Here is a 22,923-nt window from a genome sequence, read left to right as displayed (position 1 = left end):
AATGAAAAAAATGGTAAATTTTGGAGTTAAATATTGAATAGTAAATTTGTGTATTGTGCAAAGCAATACCTTAGGATCATTTTCTTCGACTGGGAGAGCTTTTGCTTCATCCTGCGTTTGTTCCTCAGTAGGCAAGTTTTTTGCTCCTTTGCCTTTATGGAAGGGACCAGCAGTTGAGGTCGTCATTTATTTTCGAAGAATGATTTTGGGGGTGACGCTTTTTTGTTGACAGTTGATTTAGCCACAGCTTAGGCCTTGAGAAAATTAGAGTCTTTTCACTGTCCTCTGAGCTTTCGACTTCAGCCACAGTTTTTGTAGGTTTTAGAATAGCCTGTTGGGAAAAGATGGTTTAGTTTCGTTGTTATTAAAGTCATTAGAGAAGAAATCGAATATATGCCTATGTTGTGGTAATGTTTTTAGATTTATTTTTCTTCTTGGTTTTGTTAGTTGTAGAGGAGTCAGAGCCGTGTTTTCAATTCTGAATAGAAAGCACTGTTAGAACCATTTCAAAGATTAGCTAAAAATCAAGAAAGAAAAACTTACCCTTTTCTGTTGAGGTTCTTCTTTTTTCTTATCTTCACCAACATTAGAAGGGCCTTCAAAATTTGTATCAACCTTTGTTGCAGTCTCAACTACAATGGGAACATATGAGAAATCGAAGGTATTAAATAAAATAATTTAAATGATTAAATATATACCTTTTTATTTTTTGGATGCTCTTGTAAGATAGAGAAGGTCGTCGACAACCACTTGCAGAAATTTTGTTTAGAAAAGTGGCCTTAAAAGTAGCTTGTTCACTAGTTGTCGAATTCCACTGTTAGAAAGAAAGATTATTGGAACTGGAAAGTGGGAAACTCGAGAGCTTGCTGGCGAGCAAAATCCATACAATCTAGTATCAATTAGGGTGAGTTTCCTTTTCGACCAACAAATGTCGTTCTCCAAAGAGTATAGCGAATTAGGCAGCATTTGGCTAAAACCAAATTGTCTAGCACTAGATTGGGATGGTAGCCAATGAAACCAAAACCATCAGTTCCAATTTCAATTTGAGTGGAGAGAAGCATTAGGGTTTTAAAATCTGCCCAGGCAGAGTTCGACGTTGCAGCAACTGAAGAGGTTATACCAGGGAACATGTTTCGAAACCAAGATGGACCAAACCACCTGTCCACAAAAGGAGCCATGGTGGAAAAAAAGTTTTCGACTCAAGGAAAAGTTTGATGTATTTCATAAATGTTATTTGTAAAGGTTTGTCATAGGGAGTGACCAAGGCGAGTCTGATGCCTTCGATGCTCCCGCTGTCGGTTTCTTCTAACAAATATTTCGATTCAGTTATATGCAACTTAGGCTCAAAGGTAACATTTAACCAGAGTTGCAAAATCCATAAAGGGCTAGAGACAAGATATAGTTTGTTGGTTTTTGGGAGATGTTTCAACTTATAAGAGGCATTTCCAAGTTATTGATATAAGTTGGCTCACAACAGTTTAGCTAAAGAATTTTTTTGACCCTCATGGAATTGGATTGCGAGAGGGACATATTTTTTAGTTATTTGTAATGATCTTGAACAGAAAACATAGTTAGAAAGCCAAAGGGGTCAAGAAAGTTATGTGTTCTTGGTCGGAGACCTATTCAGTATTCTTGGCATGGTGGTCGATAATGAATTTTTTGAAGTTGAAGCATTCAATAACAAATTCATTGTCAATTTCTATAGTAGGGGTGAAATTTTTTCCAAGAGGGTTCAGCCACGTGGTGGCTGCTATGTCGAACAAGGTTGGCGTAAGCAATCCACAAAGGGAACTGAAAAGTCTTGGTCGAACCTTCCCAAAATAAGATTGATGCAAGTAACATGGAAGGGTTATACCTAGGGTCAGTTCTAGAAATTTGTATCATGTCGAAGATGTCTAAGTCTTACCACTGCTTTTATCTTTTGCTTTTGACTTTATTGAGCCAAGCAAGGTACCTTTGCTTTGGGTATGAGGTGCAGATCGAAAGACACGCATAAGTGTTTCCATAAAGGATAAGTCGAGAGAGAGTTCTTCTAACACTAAGGGCATGATGACGGGATAACATGGGAAAAAGTTCTTTACTTTCTCACATTAAGACTTAGCAATTGGGCATGGTCTTATGAATGCTAACAGTCTACCAGAAAGTGTGAAAGGAATGAGTACCTATTTTTGCCAAATGGAGATTTTTTCTTTAGCCATTGGAGGTTCAGGAACGAAATCCCTTTCTTCATTGTTTTCTGATGGCAAAATCGTGTAAGCCATTGGATTCTTTCGAGTATCGAATTTGTTGAATGAAATGTTAGCTGCCATTATTGAAGTTTGTATAGCTTGTTGTGAAGAGAAATGTTTTTTTTTGTACGCGAAAGTGAAGAAGATGAAAAAAGAGTGTTATGGAGGTATTTATAGAGTTGTCTTCCTTCCCAGTAGCGAACACTTGGCCGATGCATGGCAATGTGAATCGCTTTGTGTCTTGAGAAGTGGGGGAATTGGTAACAGGTGGGGAAACTAATGTGAATGGAACAGTTAATGAGACGTGCAAAAACATGATGTCCTAGAAACTAGGAGCAATGATGTGATTCTAAAAGTATTTTCTAGAAAATAACAACACACAGTAAAGTGATAATGATGACGATGAAGTTAGCGAGGGAGTTGGAACAGTGTCGAAAATACACTAAAAATGCCACTTTTCTCTCGTTTTGATCTAAAATCGAAACATGGTATTTTGAGGGGCAATTTGTTATCTCAGATTTTCGATACTAAGAGTAAATTACAAAAATGTAGTGAGGATCTTGTAATAATGATTTTGGTGAAGTAAAAATGGCTAATAATGGTCATAAAGATTTCGACAAATTCAATTTGTTGACAAGGAGTGTATGTTGTGGTCGAAATTTATCATAAACGTTTATATTTAAAAATACTCTCTCTCTAGATAAAAATAATAATATCTCCCCTACTTCTGATTCTTCCATCTACTCCAAAATCAAATAGACTTAAAGTAGCATGATTCACATTTCATATATTATTCATTGTTTTTTTTACAATAGTTTATGTTAGAATCATATTACATTAGGTTTTTTAATTTATTTTAATTATTAATATGAGTTCTTACTCTTAATTTTAGAATCTTTGTCTTGCAATTTATTTTAATTATTTATATGTTATACTTTTTTACCTAAACAAATTTAACGCATTTCAAATAACAATTGTCGTTCGATATAAGGAGGAATGAAATTAAATAAACTACGCTTAATCCAAAAATTGGCCGCTTTAACTAATAAATAGGCAACCGAATTCGCTTGGCGTTTGACAAATTTTACCTAAAAGTTGGAAAAATATTGTAAAAGATTCTTAATAGACATTTGATAAGGTTAAATTTCGAACTCCCTCATAGCTGGGCCAGAGCGCTTGGACCACCGTTTGGGAATCGCTTTCAAAGATAAAAAATCCAGATGTAGCTGGATGACTGCTTGAACGACTTCTTTCATGGTCAGAGCTTCAACTTCTATAGTCGATAAAAGACTACGATCCTACGATATACCTCAAATGATGAGTCTACCATGACAATCTCTAACACATCAGTCTCTATCAGTAGTCTCATCTAATTATTAAATCTCGCGTCAATATTACAATTCATCCACCCTTAAGCGGCTTCTACATAGTTTGGTTATTATGAGATTCAATCACACTCACATGGTTATCTTGAACTTTAAATCAATCATGTCAATTGTGGTAAGCTTGCATACCTAATTTGGACTCGACATCTTTATCATATTCCAAATCACATTATTCCTATTATTTCAAAGGACCCAAATCAAAACTGCAACTCTCCTTGCAGTCCTCATATCTTCTTTACTACAAATATCAAGAATAAGATTCTTAGCGTCACTAAATTTCTGAAGTTGATGTTCATTAGTAGAAGACAAACATGTCAGCTTTGATTCGTTATTCTCGCACAATTGACAATATGGTGGACATAAAACAAAGTGTTGTCGAAGCTTCTTCCGAGACGGAAGACAACTCCTATAAATTTGCCACAATAAATATTTAATTCTTGGTGGTGCCTTAATATTCCACAAAATGCTCTAATCCCCTTCCACCCCTGTGGTTAATATGATTTGATTGGAAACTCTTTACCAACCTGAAAGCAATTCTGACATTATTAATGTTAAAGTGTAATAATTACTAAAATCTTATTTTGCACACAACTATGAAATTTGAATTTGAATTCTAGTGATAGCTTAAATTGGTAATAATTTTTAATATTTATTTTTAAAATTTTATTATTATATTTTTTCACTCAATTTATTATAAGAAGAAAAAGAACACAATTGATTTGAAAATAATAAATCATCTAGAAACTTTTTTATTTTTGTTATGCGATTAACTTGTCTATTTTAATCACTATTAATAGATATAATTTTATGTTTTTCAATAATTATTCATAATTGTTTATATAGAGATTAAATTGTATCAATATTTCAAAAAATTAATTTATATTTTAAGATAAACTGTTTGAAGTATTAATACAAATCTTCACTTTTATTTTAGAGATTAATTAATATGCATTATCGATGTAAAAAATTTTACACGATTCATCACCATTATTCATTTCCATTACTTTATAGATTTTAAATTCTTAAATTCTGTACTTTATTCTATGTAAATATTTAATTATAATTTATTAGGAAGTTTTTGGAAAAACGATTACTTTTTAGTTTTTCTACTTTGACTCAGTTATTACTTCATAGTTAAGAAATAATAATAATAAATAAATAATCAAACAAAAAAAGGAAGAAAATAAAAACCAGTGTATCTGCCCTATTCAATTTGATTTCACCGTTTATTTACAATAATGGCATAACGCATCCAACGGTTGAATCTTCATATAGTAAAAGACAAGCCCATGACGAAGACCGCAAGAATGGACCATACACGTGTCAATCCTCACCTAATCTGTCTTAAGAACCGTCCGATTCAATCAATTAAGATCGAAAACGAAAGCAGAGTCTGGTATTATTATAAAACCAAACCTTACGCCAGTAAGCTAGTATTGTCAAAAACCTAACACACTCTTCAATTCAAGTTTCTCAGCAAATAAATAATTGTTATTCTTATTTTGTTCATCATAGTTTTTCTTTTTCTTCTCTGCAGAAGAAGGAATGCAGAGAGATGAGAGGCCAATGTTGTTGTTTCTCTCCATCTGAACTTATCGTTCTTTCGAAATGGATCATCGGCGGTAGACATTGCCACCGCAAACACGTCGAAGACGGTTGATCTTTTTTCTCATTTTTCCTCTCTCTTTCCCAAAATACCCCTCCCTCCTTCATCTTTCTTCTTCTAGTCTATTGTTTTTGTAAATATTAACCAAGCCGTTAAGCCGAGCCGCCATGTGTGAGAAGGAAAAAGAGAGTTCTCACTCGGCTCTGCTCGATGGAAAATACGAGCTGGGTCGAGTTCTGGGTCACGGAACATTCGCGAAGGTTTATCACGCGCGAAACTTGAATTCCGGAAAAAACGTAGCCATGAAAGTAGTTGGAAAAGAGAAAGTGATAAAAGTTGGAATGATGGAACAAATCAAAAGAGAAATTTCAGTGATGAAGATGGTGAAACACTCGAACATAGTTCAAATCCATGAAGTGATGGCTTCGAAATCGAAGATCTACATCGCCATGGAACTCGTTCGTGGCGGTGAGCTTTTCAACAAAATCGTCAAAGGTCGTCTTAAGGAAGACGTTGCTAGAGTCTATTTCCAGCAGTTGATTTCCGCGGTTGATTTCTGTCACAGTCGCGGTGTTTACCACCGTGATCTTAAGCCGGAGAATCTCCTCCTCGACGAAGAAGGTAATCTCAAGGTATCTGATTTTGGTCTCAGTACTTTCTCGGAGCATTTGAGACAAGACGGATTGTTGCATACCACGTGTGGTACTCCGGCGTATGTTTCGCCGGAGGTTATCGCGAAGAAAGGCTATGACGGTGCTAAGGCGGATATTTGGTCTTGCGGTGTCATTCTCTACGTTCTTCTCGCCGGATTTTTACCGTTTCAGGATGATAATTTGGTGGCTATGTATAAGAAGATTTATCGAGGAGATTTCAAATGTCCACCGTGGTTTTCTCTTGATGCGAGAAGGCTTATCACGAAGCTTCTTGATCCGAGTCCGAATACTAGAATTACGATATCACAGATAATGGATTCTTGTTGGTTCAAGAAACCAGTTCCGAAGAGTGTGGCGAGGAGGAAGAAAGAGAAAGAAGAGGAAGAAGAAGAGAAGGGATTTGGTTTTCTGGAGGCGGAGAAATCGTCGATGACGCCGACGACGATGAATGCTTTTCATATAATATCTTTATCGGAAGGGTTCGATTTGTCTCCTTTGTTTGAGGAGAAGAAGAGAGAAGAGAGGGAGGAGATGAGATTTGCAACGGCGGGGACGGCGAGTAGAGTGATATCGAAACTGGAACAAGTGGCGAAGGCGGTGAAGTTCGACGTGAAGAGTAGTGATACGAAGGTGAGGCTTCAGGGACAGGAAAGAGGGAGGAAAGGAAAGTTGGCCATTGCCGCCGATATTTACGCGGTGACGCCGTCGTTTCTGGTGGTGGAAGTGAAGAAAGATAAGGGTGATACTTTGGAGTATAATCAGTTCTGTAGCAAGCAGCTTCGTCCTGCGCTTAAAGATATTTTCTGGACTTCTACTGATCCTCCAGCAGCTTGAATTTTCATCAGTCTTGTGTTCTTTGTCTTGTTTGTTAATTCAGTTGTGTAATTGTTGTTTAGAACATGAGATTTGTGTTGTTTTCATTCTTAGTTTTTAAGGTAATTTCTCAAAAATGGTTGGTGATTGTTATTTGTCACTTGCCATGAATTGAATTTTAGAAAAAACAAGTTTAAGAATTCTTGTTAATGAATCAGTGCAAGTGTCTTTGGGTTTGATCATTGTCTTGTTACCATTTGTGTGTGATAATTTGTGCGTAATTGGACTCTTGAAATTCCTCTTCTCCATTTGGTTTTGTTTATTTTTAACATTTTATGTTTTGTTTTAAAACTTGGTATTCGATCCAAAAATTGACTAATCCTGCCTGACACAATCTCACCGTCCATTTGAATACTTACTAATCCCGGAGCAATCTCACCGTCCATTTGAATACTGATTAATCTGCGACAATCTCAGCGTCCACTAGCAATTTCACGTTGATTTGAGAGGAATCAGTTACTTGGTTTACATCTCAATACCAGATTCCCAACCCGTGAAGGATTGTCACAACTTGCAGAAGAATATCACGTCAGTTTAGAGAGACTGAGCATTGAGGAGCACATGGATGGGACCAAACTTAGTTTGAACATGTGCATGTCATATTTTCTCCACATATTATGCAATAATAGTACAATTTTCTTACAAGTAATGTGTGGTCTTAATGTGGTGGTGACTGCATTATTTGGTTGGTTAACTTTAACAGCTTTAATACTTGTATTTATGTGCTTTATATGCAGGTGAAGGATGATAAAGAACATTTATGGTCCCAATAATGAAGTGATTCTCTATTTTGAAATACTACTACATGTGAAAGTTAAAGTTTGGATTGTTAAAAACTACACAACTTTGGTGAAATGCCCATAAAATTATTGGTGGGTATATCTACTTGCATTATCAACCACAGTTCTTAGATCATTGGATAAGTAATAGTACTATTCAGCTAACATGCCTATTGTGCATGTTGTGATGTATTATTACCTAACTAAAAACAAAAGGATACAATAAATACACTATCATTAAAAATAAAGAAACATTGTTTTGGTATGTCATTACAAAATATATATTGTCAGGTCAGGATCATGTTTCAACTCAAGATGAGGTGCATGATTTTGGAACAAGATAATATGGAATTTCTTAATAAACTAAACTTATTATAAGAGTTTGTTCCATCCATGGCTTAATTATCTTGCCAGGCTGTTGTCTAAAGGATGTATGCCATCAAACTTGATACATGTGCTATTCTACCATCATGTAATGGATTTGAGTTAGATGCAGTAACTGCGTCGTCACACAGTAACTCACCCGCCCCTAACCGTTCGATCTGGAATTGAGATCCGAGATTGTTTATAGTTGATTTTACTAATGTGCAATCCAAACTGTCTGATTTCAAATTAACGGAACAGCGTGCTGTTTTTACAGCAGGTAACCCGCCGCGTCTGTAATGGCCATAATCAGTTGAAGTAGAGATGCAATTAAACGTGCATCTTCTGTGTTTTGCAATTTCCCAATCTCTTATCGTAGCTTGTATGAAAATGCAAACCTGAGAATTCAATTTCAAATTCAAATTCAAATACCAAAGTAATAATAGTTTCAAGAAGCAGACCGATAACATTATGATCATTAACAAGCAATAACAATAGTACTATTGTTCTACTCAAAACAACAAAACCTCCATATATACTCAACAGCCAAGTAGAATTCAAAACTCAAAAGAAAGTAAAACATGATAGTTAGCTATGTGGTAGTTAGATAAACCCTTGACATCCTAATTCAACGCGGCTAAACTAAATTTCAAAACAAAATGGTGGTTGCATGATTTTGTCTAGTTGTTCATGGTTTGGTTCAAGAAACACTTCTTGTCTACACTCCCAAGAGCATAGGAAAAGCCTAAAACACAGGCGCAGAAAAGCCCTCAGAATACAAAACACACAAGAAACAAGACTAGTCAACTAAATGCTCCACAAACTATCTCCCTAGGCAAATAATGGGTTCTCCTACTCACTTAAAGAATGTAGACACAAATCTTAGGGACTTGGCCATAAACAGTTACTAAGAGGAGAACTTAACGTGATCCACTAGTTACTGAGTCGACCACCTTATTAGAGAAAATAAAATAATTCTACAACTTTCATTCGATCAAATCGCTAAATGATAGATCAGAGCTAAGCAACAACTAAAAACCGAGAATAGGCAGTACAAGTCAGGTGGTAAAACAAACTCTCGGCCTAGCTAACTAACAACAAATTCTCGGCCTAGCCAACTAACCCAGATACTCATCAAACCAAAATTTTGTCAACAACTCATTACATATCACTTTCTCCACACCCTCCGAGAACCGGGAAGAAACAACTTTAGAAGAAACATCTAAGTGTGTGTTTGGAAAAAGATAAAACAACGGTCACAAATCACGTTGTAAGAGAAGCTGCAAATAGTAGCTTCACAAAATCATGGTAGAAAGTGTACTAAACGTGAGGCAGCGATGAGTGACCATGTTACCAAACATAGACTCAATGAGAAATTTGACTTCACCAATAAGAGTATCAGTGAAATAGTTTGGTGCAATTGCTAGCTAGTGAAAGGACGACATGCTATCATACCTAGCTATAAGAACCTTACGCTACAAAGAGTCAACACCATAAATTACCCTCCATCTCCACTGACCTACCAGAGCCAAGCTAACATACCTCAAGTCTTTCACCTCAAACCCCCAACTTTATTCGGCTTATAGACATTAGACCACTTAACCCACAAAATCTTATTACCCACAAAATCTTATTACTTCCTTTCACCCCTCCTCAAAGGAACCGCCTATAAAGTTGGTAGTCTGTTTCCACACCTCAACAAACAATATCAGAAAAATGAGATAAAAGATAAGAATGCTACTTAGAATAGAGTTCAAAAGGACAATTCTACCATCCAAAATGATATACTTATTTCTTCAGGACTCAAATCTCTTACGAAAAGAAGCAATGAGAGCTTCTCAGGTTTCCAATTTGCAGCTATTTGCTTCCACTAAAAGGCCAAGATATCTAAAGGGAATTGAGCCTACTTTGCAATTAAGAAAACACTCTCCCTCGCCCATTCACTTCCATAATGCTACTTTTAGAAAAATTAAGATATATCCCCAATGCTAGCCCAAAACAGCACAAAGTAGTCGCCATTGTCTAAAGGTTATCAGCTATAGATTCAACAAAAAGAAAAGTGACATCCGCAAACAATAGATGAAAAGTAAACACACCAAAGTCCGTCCCACAGAGAGTCCTTAAAACAACTCAAGGGACTCATTCTTCGGGAACATCCCTCTCAATGCTTCTACCACCAGACGGAAAAGGATTACGTGATCACCCTACTTGAGACCTTTGTGAGTATTAATCTCTTTCGTCAGACACCCATTATCGGAATAGAGAGGTTACCGTAAAACACAAAAGCACAAATCCAGTTGTGCCACTTATTGTTAAAACCAAAACTACCAAGCATGTAGTCTAAGAAACCTAATTCACCGAGTCATAAGCATTTTTAAAATCCACCATGAAGATCAAACATTCCCTATTATATTTCTTAGTCATATCGATAATATCATTCACCACCATAAACCCACCAACCAATTTCCCCCCTTTAACAAAAGTTGACTGATCAAGAGAGATTAGGTGATCCCATAACCTCAGCTAGCCTACATGCCAAAACTTGGCAACCAGTTAGCTCAAACAACCAATAAAGAGATAAGCCTAGCATTAGCACACAACAGGTGAAACGTCAACCAAAAGCCTTCCATAAAAAGATACCAACAATATTTCATGAAGGATAAATCGATCCGATAGGACCCGGAAACTTGTTTCCATCACACATACAAACCAATTCATCTAACTCCACACCTACAGGAAATGAGACGATAAGGCTGACCTCTAGTCCGAAGCAAGAGTCGGAAAAGTGACCCCATCTAACCCTAGTTTGTCACTAGGAAATTCAGAGAACTGACTAGAGAAGTAGTTAGTGACCTCTGAATGCACTTCTGAAACCTCTTCATCCTAGCGACCGCCAACCTTCAACTTACAATGTGATTTTGCTTACTCTTCACATTAATACTATTACGGGAGAACTTGGAATTGGAATCCTTTCTTTCAACCAACAGGGTCTAGACCCTAGATCTTGGGATAAAAAAGGATTCTAACCTTGGTAGATCATAATTTCCATAAAGAGGATATATCAATCATGATTTTCATATCTTGGTAGATTATAATTTCCATCTTATGTCATGTTACCTATGCATGCACACACATAGTCAGGAGCACGCACACATATAAAATACTTCCTCCTGTCCTACCTCTAAGAATTTTTCATCTCATTTATACGAAAAAGTTAATATTTAAAGGTGCAATTGTTTAAGTTATTTTCCTACCCTCATTTCATACGTATGTCTGGTTAATATTAGTGAGTGCATTTTATGTCACCATCATGTACCTTTTTAGGATGTCTTCATGAGGCTTTTTGCAATATATAAGGGAATGATCTTGGAGGTTGGCTATGGGAGGTTTTTGGCTGAAGGAGGAGTTTCTTTGTCAGTGAGCAAGCACTAAGGGATGAGTTTCTTTGGCGGCTGGAATCCATTATTCTTTCCCCCCTGAAGGGAAACCGGTTAGAATGGATGTATGATTTTTGTCAGTTCATCTTGCAGTAATTTCTTATGGATGAGGGGTTGATGATTAGGAATCAAATGACTATAAGTTAAACTCCCAGAAAACATATGTCCATTCTAACCCGCCTAACAATTGAGGCATATTTTGTCAGTTCAACGTATACTAATTTTTCTGCAAAATCTATTCCCCTGATATGTTTTCCTAAGGACTAGGTGATAAGGAATTATGCACAAGCTAATAGATTTTTCTTAGCAATTGTTGTTGAACAGGCTTTCCCAGTTTCTACTCGGCTTAATCTATTTTGGAGGAGGGTTATTGGTGATGTCAAAGCCATGTTATGTTAATTATTCACAAAACCTCCCGAATCAAAACTCCAATTGTTTGGTACGTTTGACTTTTATTGTGCAGTTTGCTATTAAGCTCTGACACGCCATTCACACGGCGTGTCGCCATGTCGGACACTCGCCGTGTCAGACACGTGTCCGACATGGATACTCGTTCAACACGTATCTGACACATTTTTGGAGTGTCCAACAAAAAAAAAACATTTGAATCGCAGTGGACACGGATACGACACCTTATTTCAAATAAAAGATAAGGTCCAACTTTAAAAAATTCAGAATTAAAAAAAAAAGGCAAACTCAAAAATTTTTAGAATTTAAAAAAAAGGTTGATTTAAAACTAATTGCACAACCTTATTCATCATCATGTTGTGAAAGAAATTAGAGCACATATTCATTTATCTATTCTTTGAAGAGAAACAAGATGACACCACATTGTGCATAGTAACCTTCTATCAAGGAGCACTCTCCGAGGAAATAGAATGTGGGATGTCGTTGGAGATGAGTTTGGATCATTAGATGACTGGGGATTTTTTGAAGTTGCTGACTTGTCTTTTGATGAGGCTGGGTTAAAGGCTGGTTTTCTCAATGTGCTTTGACTATGATATGATTTGTATCATTTTATTTTGGTAAATTTATGTCTTTTTTTTCCCGTTGATTGAAAGTATTAAATTTAAATTAAATATTTGTGTCAAAAAAAAGTGTAAATAAACATAAATTTTGCTTTTCATTTTAACTCTTTAGAAATTGTGCTCATAAATTGCATTATTATATAAATATATAAAATATATATAATCGTGTCCGTGTCCTATGTTTTTTACATTACCAGGATCCTCGTGTCCGTGTCGTGTCTCGTGTCCGAGTCCGGACTTCATAGAATGCAGTGTGTAAATGGTTGACATGATCCTATAGCTAGTAATTCCATGTGGTATGTAATGTATCACCTCTTTTTAGCTTCAAGTCTTTTGGCTCTATAGAGAAAAAGGGGGGAAGGATCTAAAGACGGTATGGTATTATGTGCTCTAGGCAATCCAAGTGGTTCCCAGCTCGGGCTAAGGATGGATATTGTTTGTACTATGAATGATATGTTGCTCCCTTTAAATGTATTTTATGGAAGTGGTTTCTTTTTCTTATTTGGGGTTGCCTGCTTTTGCTTAGTAGTCTTTGTAATTGTTAAGAAATATTGTTGAGTCTAACTCAACCCTACAAAATCGGTTGGTAGAGTGAAGATTGTCCCCACTTATAAACATGTTCAAGCCATATATTATTCGATGTGGGACTCTTAACACACACCCTCACGCGCAGGTGGTCCACCGGATCTTAAACGAGACTCTTGATACCATGTTAAGAAATGTGGTTAAGTCTAACTCAACCCTACAAAACTGGTTGGTAGAGTGAGGATTGTCCCCACTTATAAACACATGTTCAGGCCATATATTATCCGATGTGGGACTCTTAACAGTAGCCATCTTGTTATTGTAAATATATTTTGTATTTATTAGTAGTCAATTTTGTTTTTAATACGATTCTATTATTATGGAATTGTATTTAATCGCCTTTTGTATATATAGACTTGTAATTTCCTTATGAAGATAATGAGAAATATTCAAATTTAAGTTGGTATCAAGCACTCTAGTTCAACCCTATTTTTTTCTTGTTTTCAGTTTTGTTTCTCTCACTCTGTGTCTATTGGACCATGGATTTTAGATTTTGGTGTATCTGATCACTTAGTTGCTAATTCATCTCTCTTTTCTAAATTATCTCCTCCTAAAACATCCCACACCATTACTCTTGCTAATGGGTCAATGGCACATGGAATTGGTGTTCGTCACGCTTCGCCTCGTCCATCTTTATCCTTAAACTCAGTAATATTTGTACCTAGTTGTGCCTTGTGCCTTCAATTTAATTTCAATCAGCCGTCTTAATCGTAGTTTGAACTGATCTATAACCTTTAATTCTGATTTCTCTGGTATATAGGACTGGAGTACGGGGCAGACGATTGGAACTACAAATGAACTAGATCTGATACCATGTGTTAGGGGAGTCTTAACCGTAGTTTGAACTGCTCTATAACCTTTAATTCTGATTTTTTTTGTATACAAGACCGGAGTACGGGGCAGACGATTGGAATTGGATCTGATACCATGTGTTAGGGGAGTTTTTCACTAGGGAGCATTGAATATTGTGAGACTTCTTTTCTAGAGTAACGCCTTTGTGAGAGACACATCACATATTCACCAAAAACCTTAAGGTGATATAGGTGGGTGGATTCTCTCACTTATAAATGCAAGTCTCGACATTTTCAACCAATGTGGAACTATTATCCACACTACTTAGACTTCCTACATTCTCAACCGTTACTTTTATCGATGACTTTTCAAGGTGTACTTGGTTATTTTTATTAAAAGACCGTTCTGAGTTATTTGGTGCCTTTCAAATGTTTTATTCTGAAATAAAAAATCAATTTGGAAAGATAATTCGAGTTTTGCGTGGTGGTAATGCAAAAGAATATTTTTTTGCGCCCTTTAAATCGATTTTGACTTCTCATGACATCATACACAAATCTGGTTGTCCTCATACACCGCAACAAAATAGTGTGATTGAACGTAAAAATCGTCATATTGTTGATACCACCTGGACACGGTTGATAAATGCTAAGGCACCTTCAAAATTTTAGGGTGACACTATTCTTACGGCATGCTATTTAATTAATCGCATGTTATCTTCTGTTTTGGGTAATAAAATTTTCCAGTCTATTTAGTTTCAACAGGACCCCTTTCGTGTTTGTTTCCACCTGTTTTGTACATGATCTTACTCTAGGACTTAATAAGATGTCTGCTCGGGCGGTCAAATGTATCTTTCTTAGATATTCTCAGGTTCAAAAGGGATATCGGTGTTATTGTCCTAGCACACATCGTTTCTATGTGTCTGCAGATATCACATTCTTTGAGGATACTATGTTCTTCGTGTCATCAGTTAATTCATATTTAATACCGTATTACCAATTCTTCTTTTTGATGTTCATCAAGTTTCAGAACATGTGTCTTCCTCACAGGTTGATCATAGGTATGGTATTATTTATCGGCGTCATCATAGAGCTCCATAGGTTGTCCTTCCACCCGATCCCCGTGACTCAACTCCTACACCAATCTATTCTCCTGCTACGGTCCCACCCGACACTTCCACTAACCAACATATTGCACTTCATAAAGGTAAACGATCCACTATCAATCCATATCCTATTTATAACTTTGTGACTTACCATGGTTATCTTCCTGCCATTATGCCTTATCTTCTATTACCCTTCCTAAGAATGTCCAGGAAGCATTATCTCATCCACGATGGAGATATGCAATGATTAATGAGATGGCACCTTTGGAATCCAATAGTACATGGACTCTTGTTCCTCATCTTCCTGGAAAATTTACGGTTGATTGTCGATGGGTTTTCATTGTCAAAGTTGGGCCCGAGGGGCATGTGGATCGATTGAAGGATTGATCGGTGGCAAAAGGATATATAAAGATTTATGGCTTGGATTATGGGGATAGTTTTCTCCGGCTGCTAAAATGGCATCAATTTGTTTGTTCTTGTCTATGGTTGCCATCCATCTTGGCCTTTATACCAACTCGATATCAAGAATGCCTTTCTACATGGTGATTTAGAGAAGGAAATTTATATGGAGTAACCACCTGGATTTGTTGTTCAAGGAGTGTATGATATTGTCCGCAGGTTGCAAAAGTCATTGTATGGATTAAAATAGTCACCTAGTGCTTGGTTTGGAAAGTTTAGCAAAGTTATTCAACAATTTAGTATTATTCGCTGTGAAGCAGATCGCTCAGTTTTCTTTAAATGTTCGCCTTTGAATGAGATGATTTACCTCACTCGGTTTCCTTTATAAATGCATGCCTTTGAACAAGGTAAATCACCTTGTGGTGTATGTAGATGACATTGTCATAATAGGTGATGAAGAGGGCATTATACAACTAAAGCAACAATTGTTTACACACTTTCAGATCAAAGATCTTAGTCGGTTGCGGTACTTTCTTGGAATTGAAGTTGCTCAATCAAAAAACAAGTATTGCCATTTCTTAGAGGAAATATGCTCTTGACATTTTAGAAGAAACAAGGATGCTTGATTGTAAGCCTATGGATATACCTATGGATACAAATGTGAAGCTTATACCCAATTAAGGCGAACCCTATCTAGACCCAAACCGATATAGAAGAATGGTTACAAAGTTAAATTATCTTACTATGACCAGGTCAGACATTGTATTTCTAGTCGTTACATTAGTCTGTTTCTCAATTCACCATGTGATAGTTATTAATATGCAGTTGTTCGAATCCTAAGATACATCAAAGGATCACTAGGCAAAGGGCTTATTTATATGGACAAAGGCCACACTAATATTCTTGATATTCATATGCTGGTGATAGAAGATCTACTTTTAAGCTATTGTATTCTCATTGGAGGTAACTTGCTCTCGTGGAAAAGCAAAAAACAAACCGTTCTTGCAAGATCAAGCACTGAAATTGAGTATCGTGCTATGACTAATGCAACATGTGAACATATATGGCTAAGGAGTCTGTTTCAAGAGTTTAAGTTTTGTGAGATAGGTCCTATGGAACTTGCTTGTGACAATCAATCTACTTTGCACCTCTCGTCAAAAATCCAATCTTTGATGAGAGGACTAAACACATAGAAGTTGGTTGTCATTTCATTAGAGAGAAGATTCTCTTAGGCATCATCAAAACTTCTTTTATTAGATCTAATGATCAACTTGTAAACATTCCAACTAAGTCCTTACAAGGTCCTAGGATATCTTACATATATAACAAGCTAGAAGCATCTGACATGTATATATGCTCCAGCTTAAGAGGGAATGTTATCGTAAATATATTTTGTATTTATTAATAGTCAATTTTGTGTTAATATGATCCTATTATTATGAGATTGTATTAATAGCCTCTTGTATATATAGACTTGTAACTCCCTTATGAAAACAATGAGAAATATTTAGATTTAAGTCACCTTTATTTGATCCATGTTGTATTTGGGTTTGAGTACATCATTTACACCTTATCTATTCTATCTTATATTGGTCCTTTTTTTTTAAGTTCAGGTTAGTGACCCCATAACATGAAATTACTTGCATTAGTTTTGGACATATGTGCAGAATCCAAAACATGAAACTATTTATTCCATCTGGATAAAAACACTTAATTTAAATGTGAAGAAGTTTAAGTCTTAAATTCTCATTTCTCATATACTCTCTCTGCACTAACCCAGTGGCTGAAAGTTGTACAAGGCAAAAGTTGTACATTCAGACCTAAAAGCAGTCAAAGAAAACCTAGGTGAAAAACACATGAGAGAATGAAAAGGAAAAGAGGTGCAATAATTTCAATGGAAAAGAGGAGAAAATTCATTATAAAATTTGTACCTTCAACCCAGTGGAGGTACCTGATAATGAATAGTTATTGTAATTCTACCAAGTTAAGTTTTTTCTCTAACTTGCTACCAATAAGTTGATACATTGTCCTCTAACTTGGTAAGTTTGTGTAATTTTTAATTCTACCAATAAATTATGATGATGATGATGATAAGTGTTTGGATTATTGCATTGTCTTCATCACAACTTGCTCAATGATGTACTTTTAACCCAGTAGAGGTACCTGATATGAACACTCATTACACTACTGACCACCTAGCATTTAATTTCTTCACCTCTCAACTACACTACCCTATATACTAATGTTTAATAGTTAATTAGTATTTTTTAAGCTAACCCAAAAAAGAGATGGATCAAACTTTAAATTTGATTAATGAATAACTTAATCATTTTATTAGTAGTTTTATCTTTTGGTCTACCTTCAAATGAATAAAGGAACAGAACTCTTTAGTAGGCTACAAACATGAACAAACAACAAAATGTAACTAAGAACTTGGAAAACACTTCATCTATTAAATCCTAAGTAAACATAAGTTCTATTTCCCCTAACCTGATTCATTTCTAGGTTACAGAATTTTAAGCTACACGCATGATAAATAACATATATCAATAAATCATCAGTCATTTCAAAATTCAAATTTAACTAATCTTGATCTATTGGTACTAATTGGGCGTATAAAGGTCGTTTCGGGGAAGTGGTTGCTGGCTAAGTCAAAGGTGGGATCTTACTTGTACTTAAACAGTTGTCTTACTCCTTTAGTGTGTATATCAAGAGAGAAATCTTAGTTGTGTCGGTAGTTTTTTATAATTCAACTTTGTATATGGGTTGGAGTATCCCTTGCACTTCCTATCTATAAAATTTGTTGTTCGAAAACTAATAATTCAAGTTCAAACTAAAAGTAGTGATAGAAACTACTTAGCAACTATTTCAGGCCAAAAGTAGTGACCAAGATATAATTCAATTTCAAGTTTGCATGAATGATCATTTTTTACATATTGTTGGGGAGTCTAGGAAGACCAGTTTCAAACTGTAGACCGCATCACATGCAGCCGCAATATTGCGGTTTCACACCACAATTGCGATTTGATTGTAAATCAAATAAAAAACCATATTACAACACTGCAATGGCTTCAATGTAGTGGGCGCAACATTCGCATCAGACCACAACGAACTATATAGTGCTTACACAAATTACATATATATCTTCCTTTTTCTTTTTATCATAGATTTATAGGGCATTTTTATAAGGACTAGAGATGTTTTAAAGTGATAGACATTCTTGACATTGTTTTGAAATGTAAAGCGATAAATAGTTGTTGATATTGATATAGATAGACAAACTTTAGAGAGAAAATATGACATATGTGAGTTATAAGCTAAGTAATAAATTATAATATTTTATGCTAATAAAAAATAAAATCATATCACAACGACCGTGACCACAATTCGCATCGCAACACTTGCAGTGCTCACGATTACATAAGCCGCATATCTGAACGCAACTACAAACCATGACTGGAGCAACAGCAGCTAAAAAGACCGAGACCACCAAGAGATCTCACGACACCACATCTCCATCTAAAACAGTAAAAGACTCATTTATCTTATATATTCTTTATTAATGTCATCCTTATAACGGAAGGTTTATCTGTGTTTGCCAGCAACACATGTGATTACATTCAATGAATTCACTTTTTAGAATTTTACCGGTGTCAAACTGTTCGTGATAGTATCGTGTTTGGTGCCCCTTCAAAGTAATCAATCTGTTAAGGGTTTTATCAACCATACCCATCTCACTATGTTTCACCTCCCTCTCTCCATTGATTAAACTAGAACTCGCACCATACATGGAGGAAAAAAAAGTTTACCTGAACAGCTATATATAGTGCTTGAACTCATGTTTTCTTTTTGCAGTTCCGGGAAACAGTAACAACAAAGATTATCCTCAGCTATCTGTTTTACACACATAAATTATGAACCCAAATAGCAATTAAGGATGAAAAACAATACAATCTAAGATGAGAAAATTCAGTACAAGATCTTTGAGAAAACAATGAATTCAACCTATATAATTAAGGAGGGTAGGTGCTTTGAATTCCAGTATATCCATTCCAATTCCAGACCTAGCTAGCTACTACAAAGGGAATAAAACAAAACATTACCTTATTTAGCTACAATCCAGAAGACATATACATAATTTGAAAACGACCCTTCAAAAGAATTCCCATTTTCTTAGGGATTTTACCCTACAGAATATATATGTATCAAACACAAATTAATTAATAGGGTTAAGCAGAAATTGTGGATCAGATTAAGGTAGAAGCATGATTTCATGTAAGAAAAACAAAAGTATTTGGTGAAATTTGATTCATAAAATAATCTGAATTTTCTGTTAGAGAATGAATAGTAAAATTGCGTACCTTTGAGAAGCTCCATTTCAGTTTAGGATTCAACAACATAATGAATGAATTAAAATAAAAAAAGTACCATAAAAAGCCACGCTTTGATTACATCGCCACACTCACAATTGCACTAAAAAATATAATAATTAATATAATATTATAATTAAGTATAGAAAATTATTACTAAAATTAAAATTAAATTAAACATTTCAGCTGCAAAACTTACGCTAGGTCAGTAAGTTTATCATCTTCCTTACCTTGAACCGAACACCATTTCCTCATCCTAAAAATTTATAACAAAAAAAATATTAAAAAGTAAATAATGGTGAATTTAAACATGCCAAACATATCAAATAGTATCTCCATAACATATCAAATATCTTTAATTCTACTATCTTATGCAAATCAAAAATGTCACGCCAACACCAGAATTTGAACCTGAACTAAAAAAGTCCTACTAAGATGTTATTTTGATAGATTAATATTAAAATACCTCTAAATTAATCTAATATATACATGATAAATATTAAATAAATATATAATTAAAATGAGTTACAAATACATATAAAAAATAAATAAGACATAAATAGATAAGAGAGTTGATTCATATACCTACATATCTCACGAAGATAATAATGTCAGATTAAGAGAGACACATTCGAGAGATGAGTAGATGACAGAAAGAGAAGTGAGCACACACCGAGAATTGTATGCTATCATACAATCACTACCGGCATGTGCTCACTCTCTTCTGTCATTAACTTTACTCTCTACCTATTATGTCTCTCTCTCTCTGTGGATTCTCTCTTTGAATCAATATTCAATATGGCATCAACCCTACCATCCTCCACTGATCCAGTTGTAAGATCTGATCTCCAATCTCATTTCCTCCCATTTTGGCCACATACTGCACTTCTGTCCTACACTCTATATATACATATGCACCACCTCTATATATGAATTAGGGCTCTTCGCTTTCTTGTTTTTCTTGTTGTCTCTCTTCTCCATATCCTATCCTTTTCAACCAACATTGGTAGCTCATTATTTATACCAACCAATAAATCAGTCATAAAGATATAAACCAGACACAACACAGACACCAGACACAATACTGACATGCCTTCTATACAGATATATAGAATTTATAGATACATACCACAAGGTGAAGGTGAAGGTGATAGGAGGTGGAGATTCATGTGCTCTTAAATATTTTTTTTCTATTAATGAATAAAAATTAAAGTGTAGTGCTTTTCAACGACTTTGTGAGGTTATTACTATTTCAGAAGAAAGACACGGCAAACAGTACAACAAAATATGATATGATATAACGACCGTGCAATTCAATTTCATATTCCAATAATGTTACTGAGTCTAATCCACACACCTGCAATAAGGTGAAAGAAAGGACAACGAAGAAATGGAATAAAAACAGTACATGTCGACTATCTATTGGCTTACAAGTAGATTAAGCTACGTGTCAAGATGCTGTTGGTCTATAAGAAATCTGTAACTCTTCACAATCTTACCATAAAAATAATAAGCTTCTGAATTATAGTACTTTTTTTATTATTAACATTCTGAATTACAGTACTGCTGCTATGTACTACCATTGCTACCATAATATTATACTGCTTCATGCGATTAACCACATTGTTTGTCTGTTTGATATTTTAGTTACATTGTAGTTCCAAGACAACTGGTTTTTTTTCCTGCATTGTGACAGGTTTTGAGAGATTTTTTTACATTGGTGACATTTTGTTTGAATTTTGTTTTTGGTTGATATTTGTAATGTTGGTTTTGTTAGGTGATTTGGTATTGGGCTAAATGAACTAGTTATTATACATGTATGTGAATTATTAATATTATCGGGCCACTAATTACTTGACACATATAAAGTTAATTGTAGTTTGTTATTTATTAGTTATTGACCAATGAATATATTGGATATTATAATTCATTTTTTCTCAATTAATGAATAAAAACTTTATCTCTTACATTCTATGTGTTTCTTCTTTTTAAGATTCGATTGCTTTCTGCATCATATTCATGGAGTTTGTATGATGCAACTGTTAATTGAAATTAAATTATACTTTTATCCTTCCAAACACTAACAGAATTTATTTTTGTAGAGTCATTTTAGTTGTATCATTTTATTCTTAATGTATAAATACCCTTGTAATATTCTCAATTCAAAATTAATGCCAAAATATATATTCATCAAATATTACTCTATTCTCTCTAATTCTCTCTCAACTTCATCTTCCCCAATTTTCTTTTCTTCCACCATTGTCAAACCTTCAATTTTCAGTTTTATGTTCTAACATTTGGCATCAAGAGCCTTGGTTGTCGATCCTAATTCGCTGCAACAATGGAAACTGTTTTCAATGATCGAATTCCCACCAATCTCCCGATTCTTGATTTGAAGAACTATGATAAATGGGCAAAACAAATTAGGGTTTTGTTTGATTATCAAAAGGTGCTTGAGATCGTCGTCAATGGAGTTACACAATTAAGGGCAGAGGCTACCGACATTCAAAGAGCTACACACAAAGAAGAGAAGAAGAAGGATTACAAAACCCTATTCTTGATTCATTCTTGTGTTGATAACGACAATTTCGAGAAGGTTGGCGATTGTAAATCGGCGAAGCAAGCATGGGAAATCTTGGAGAAAACATATGTCGGTGCCGTCAAAGCGAAGGTTGTAAGGTTACAAACTTACAAGCGACAATTCGAGTTAACACAAATGGAAGACAAAGAAACGATCAACGACTACATTACACGCATTACCCGGTTAGTTAATCAAATCAAATCTTGTAGGGAAACGATTCTTGAGCAAAATGTTGTATCGAAAGTATTACGTTCGTTAACGTCGCGTTTCAATAACATAATTGTGGCTATTGAAGAATCAAAGGATCTAACAACTTTGAGCAAAGATGAATTGCAAAGTTCGTTAGAGGCACATGAACAAATGATGGATGAGAGAGGCGCCGACAAAGCCAAAGCGGAGATTGCTTTGCAAGCGCATTTCAATGAGAAGAATAAGAGGTCGAAAGGAAAATTTGCGACGAGAGGTAAATCAAATTTTCAGAATTTTGGTTCAAACGATTCGCAAAATTTAAAGCATTCGACGAGTGAAAAGGGTGAAAGTAGCTCCAAGGATAGTGGTCATAGCAATGGTTTCAAGAAGCGTGATGTGAGTAAGGTGCAATGTTACAAGTGCAGAAAGTTTGGACACTTTGCAAATTCGTGTCGTGGTAAATCGAATGAGAATCACAATAATGAAGCCAAGGTTTCTAGGGAAGAGGTAGATGATGAGGACACACTTCTAGTAATGATCACGGAGGGGAGTT

At 35.2% G+C, this 22,923-nt stretch overlaps 1 protein-coding gene and 1 long non-coding RNA gene across 6 annotated transcripts; one reads left to right on the top strand and one right to left on the bottom strand.

Annotated features, from left to right (window-relative positions):
• The first annotated feature begins 4,952 nt into the window (after window positions 1-4,952).
• Window positions 4,953-6,922, top strand: LOC127138417 (CBL-interacting serine/threonine-protein kinase 6). Its single transcript, XM_051064857.1, has one exon. The coding sequence runs from the start codon at window positions 5,387-5,389 to the stop codon at window positions 6,704-6,706; it is 1,320 nt and encodes a 439-aa protein (XP_050920814.1). The 5' UTR covers window positions 4,953-5,386; the 3' UTR covers window positions 6,707-6,922.
• Window positions 6,923-7,742: 820 nt separating this feature from the next.
• On the bottom strand, window positions 7,743-20,969 carry LOC127138418 (uncharacterized). 5 transcript variants are annotated; one of them, XR_007808765.1, is made up of 6 exons: window positions 20,730-20,969; window positions 20,186-20,584; window positions 19,592-19,856; window positions 19,236-19,417; window positions 19,040-19,124; window positions 7,743-8,285 (listed from the first exon to the last, which is right to left on the bottom strand). It is a non-coding gene; the product is annotated as an uncharacterized LOC127138418 (long non-coding RNA). The 5 variants fall into 5 exon arrangements; XR_007808767.1 differs by having other exon boundaries at window positions 19,236-19,703; window positions 19,800-19,856; window positions 20,730-20,967; XR_007808768.1 differs by having other exon boundaries at window positions 19,236-19,703; window positions 19,831-19,856; window positions 20,730-20,967.
• Window positions 20,970-22,923: the final 1,954 nt, after the last annotated feature.

This window comes from Lathyrus oleraceus, chromosome 4 (assembly GCF_024323335.1).
Source record: "Lathyrus oleraceus cultivar Zhongwan6 chromosome 4, CAAS_Psat_ZW6_1.0, whole genome shotgun sequence".
In the NCBI taxonomy this organism is placed as follows: Eukaryota; Viridiplantae; Streptophyta; class Magnoliopsida; order Fabales; family Fabaceae; genus Lathyrus; species Lathyrus oleraceus.
Note: the sequence above shows the minus strand (reverse complement) of the source record. Positions and strands in the feature narration are given on the sequence as shown.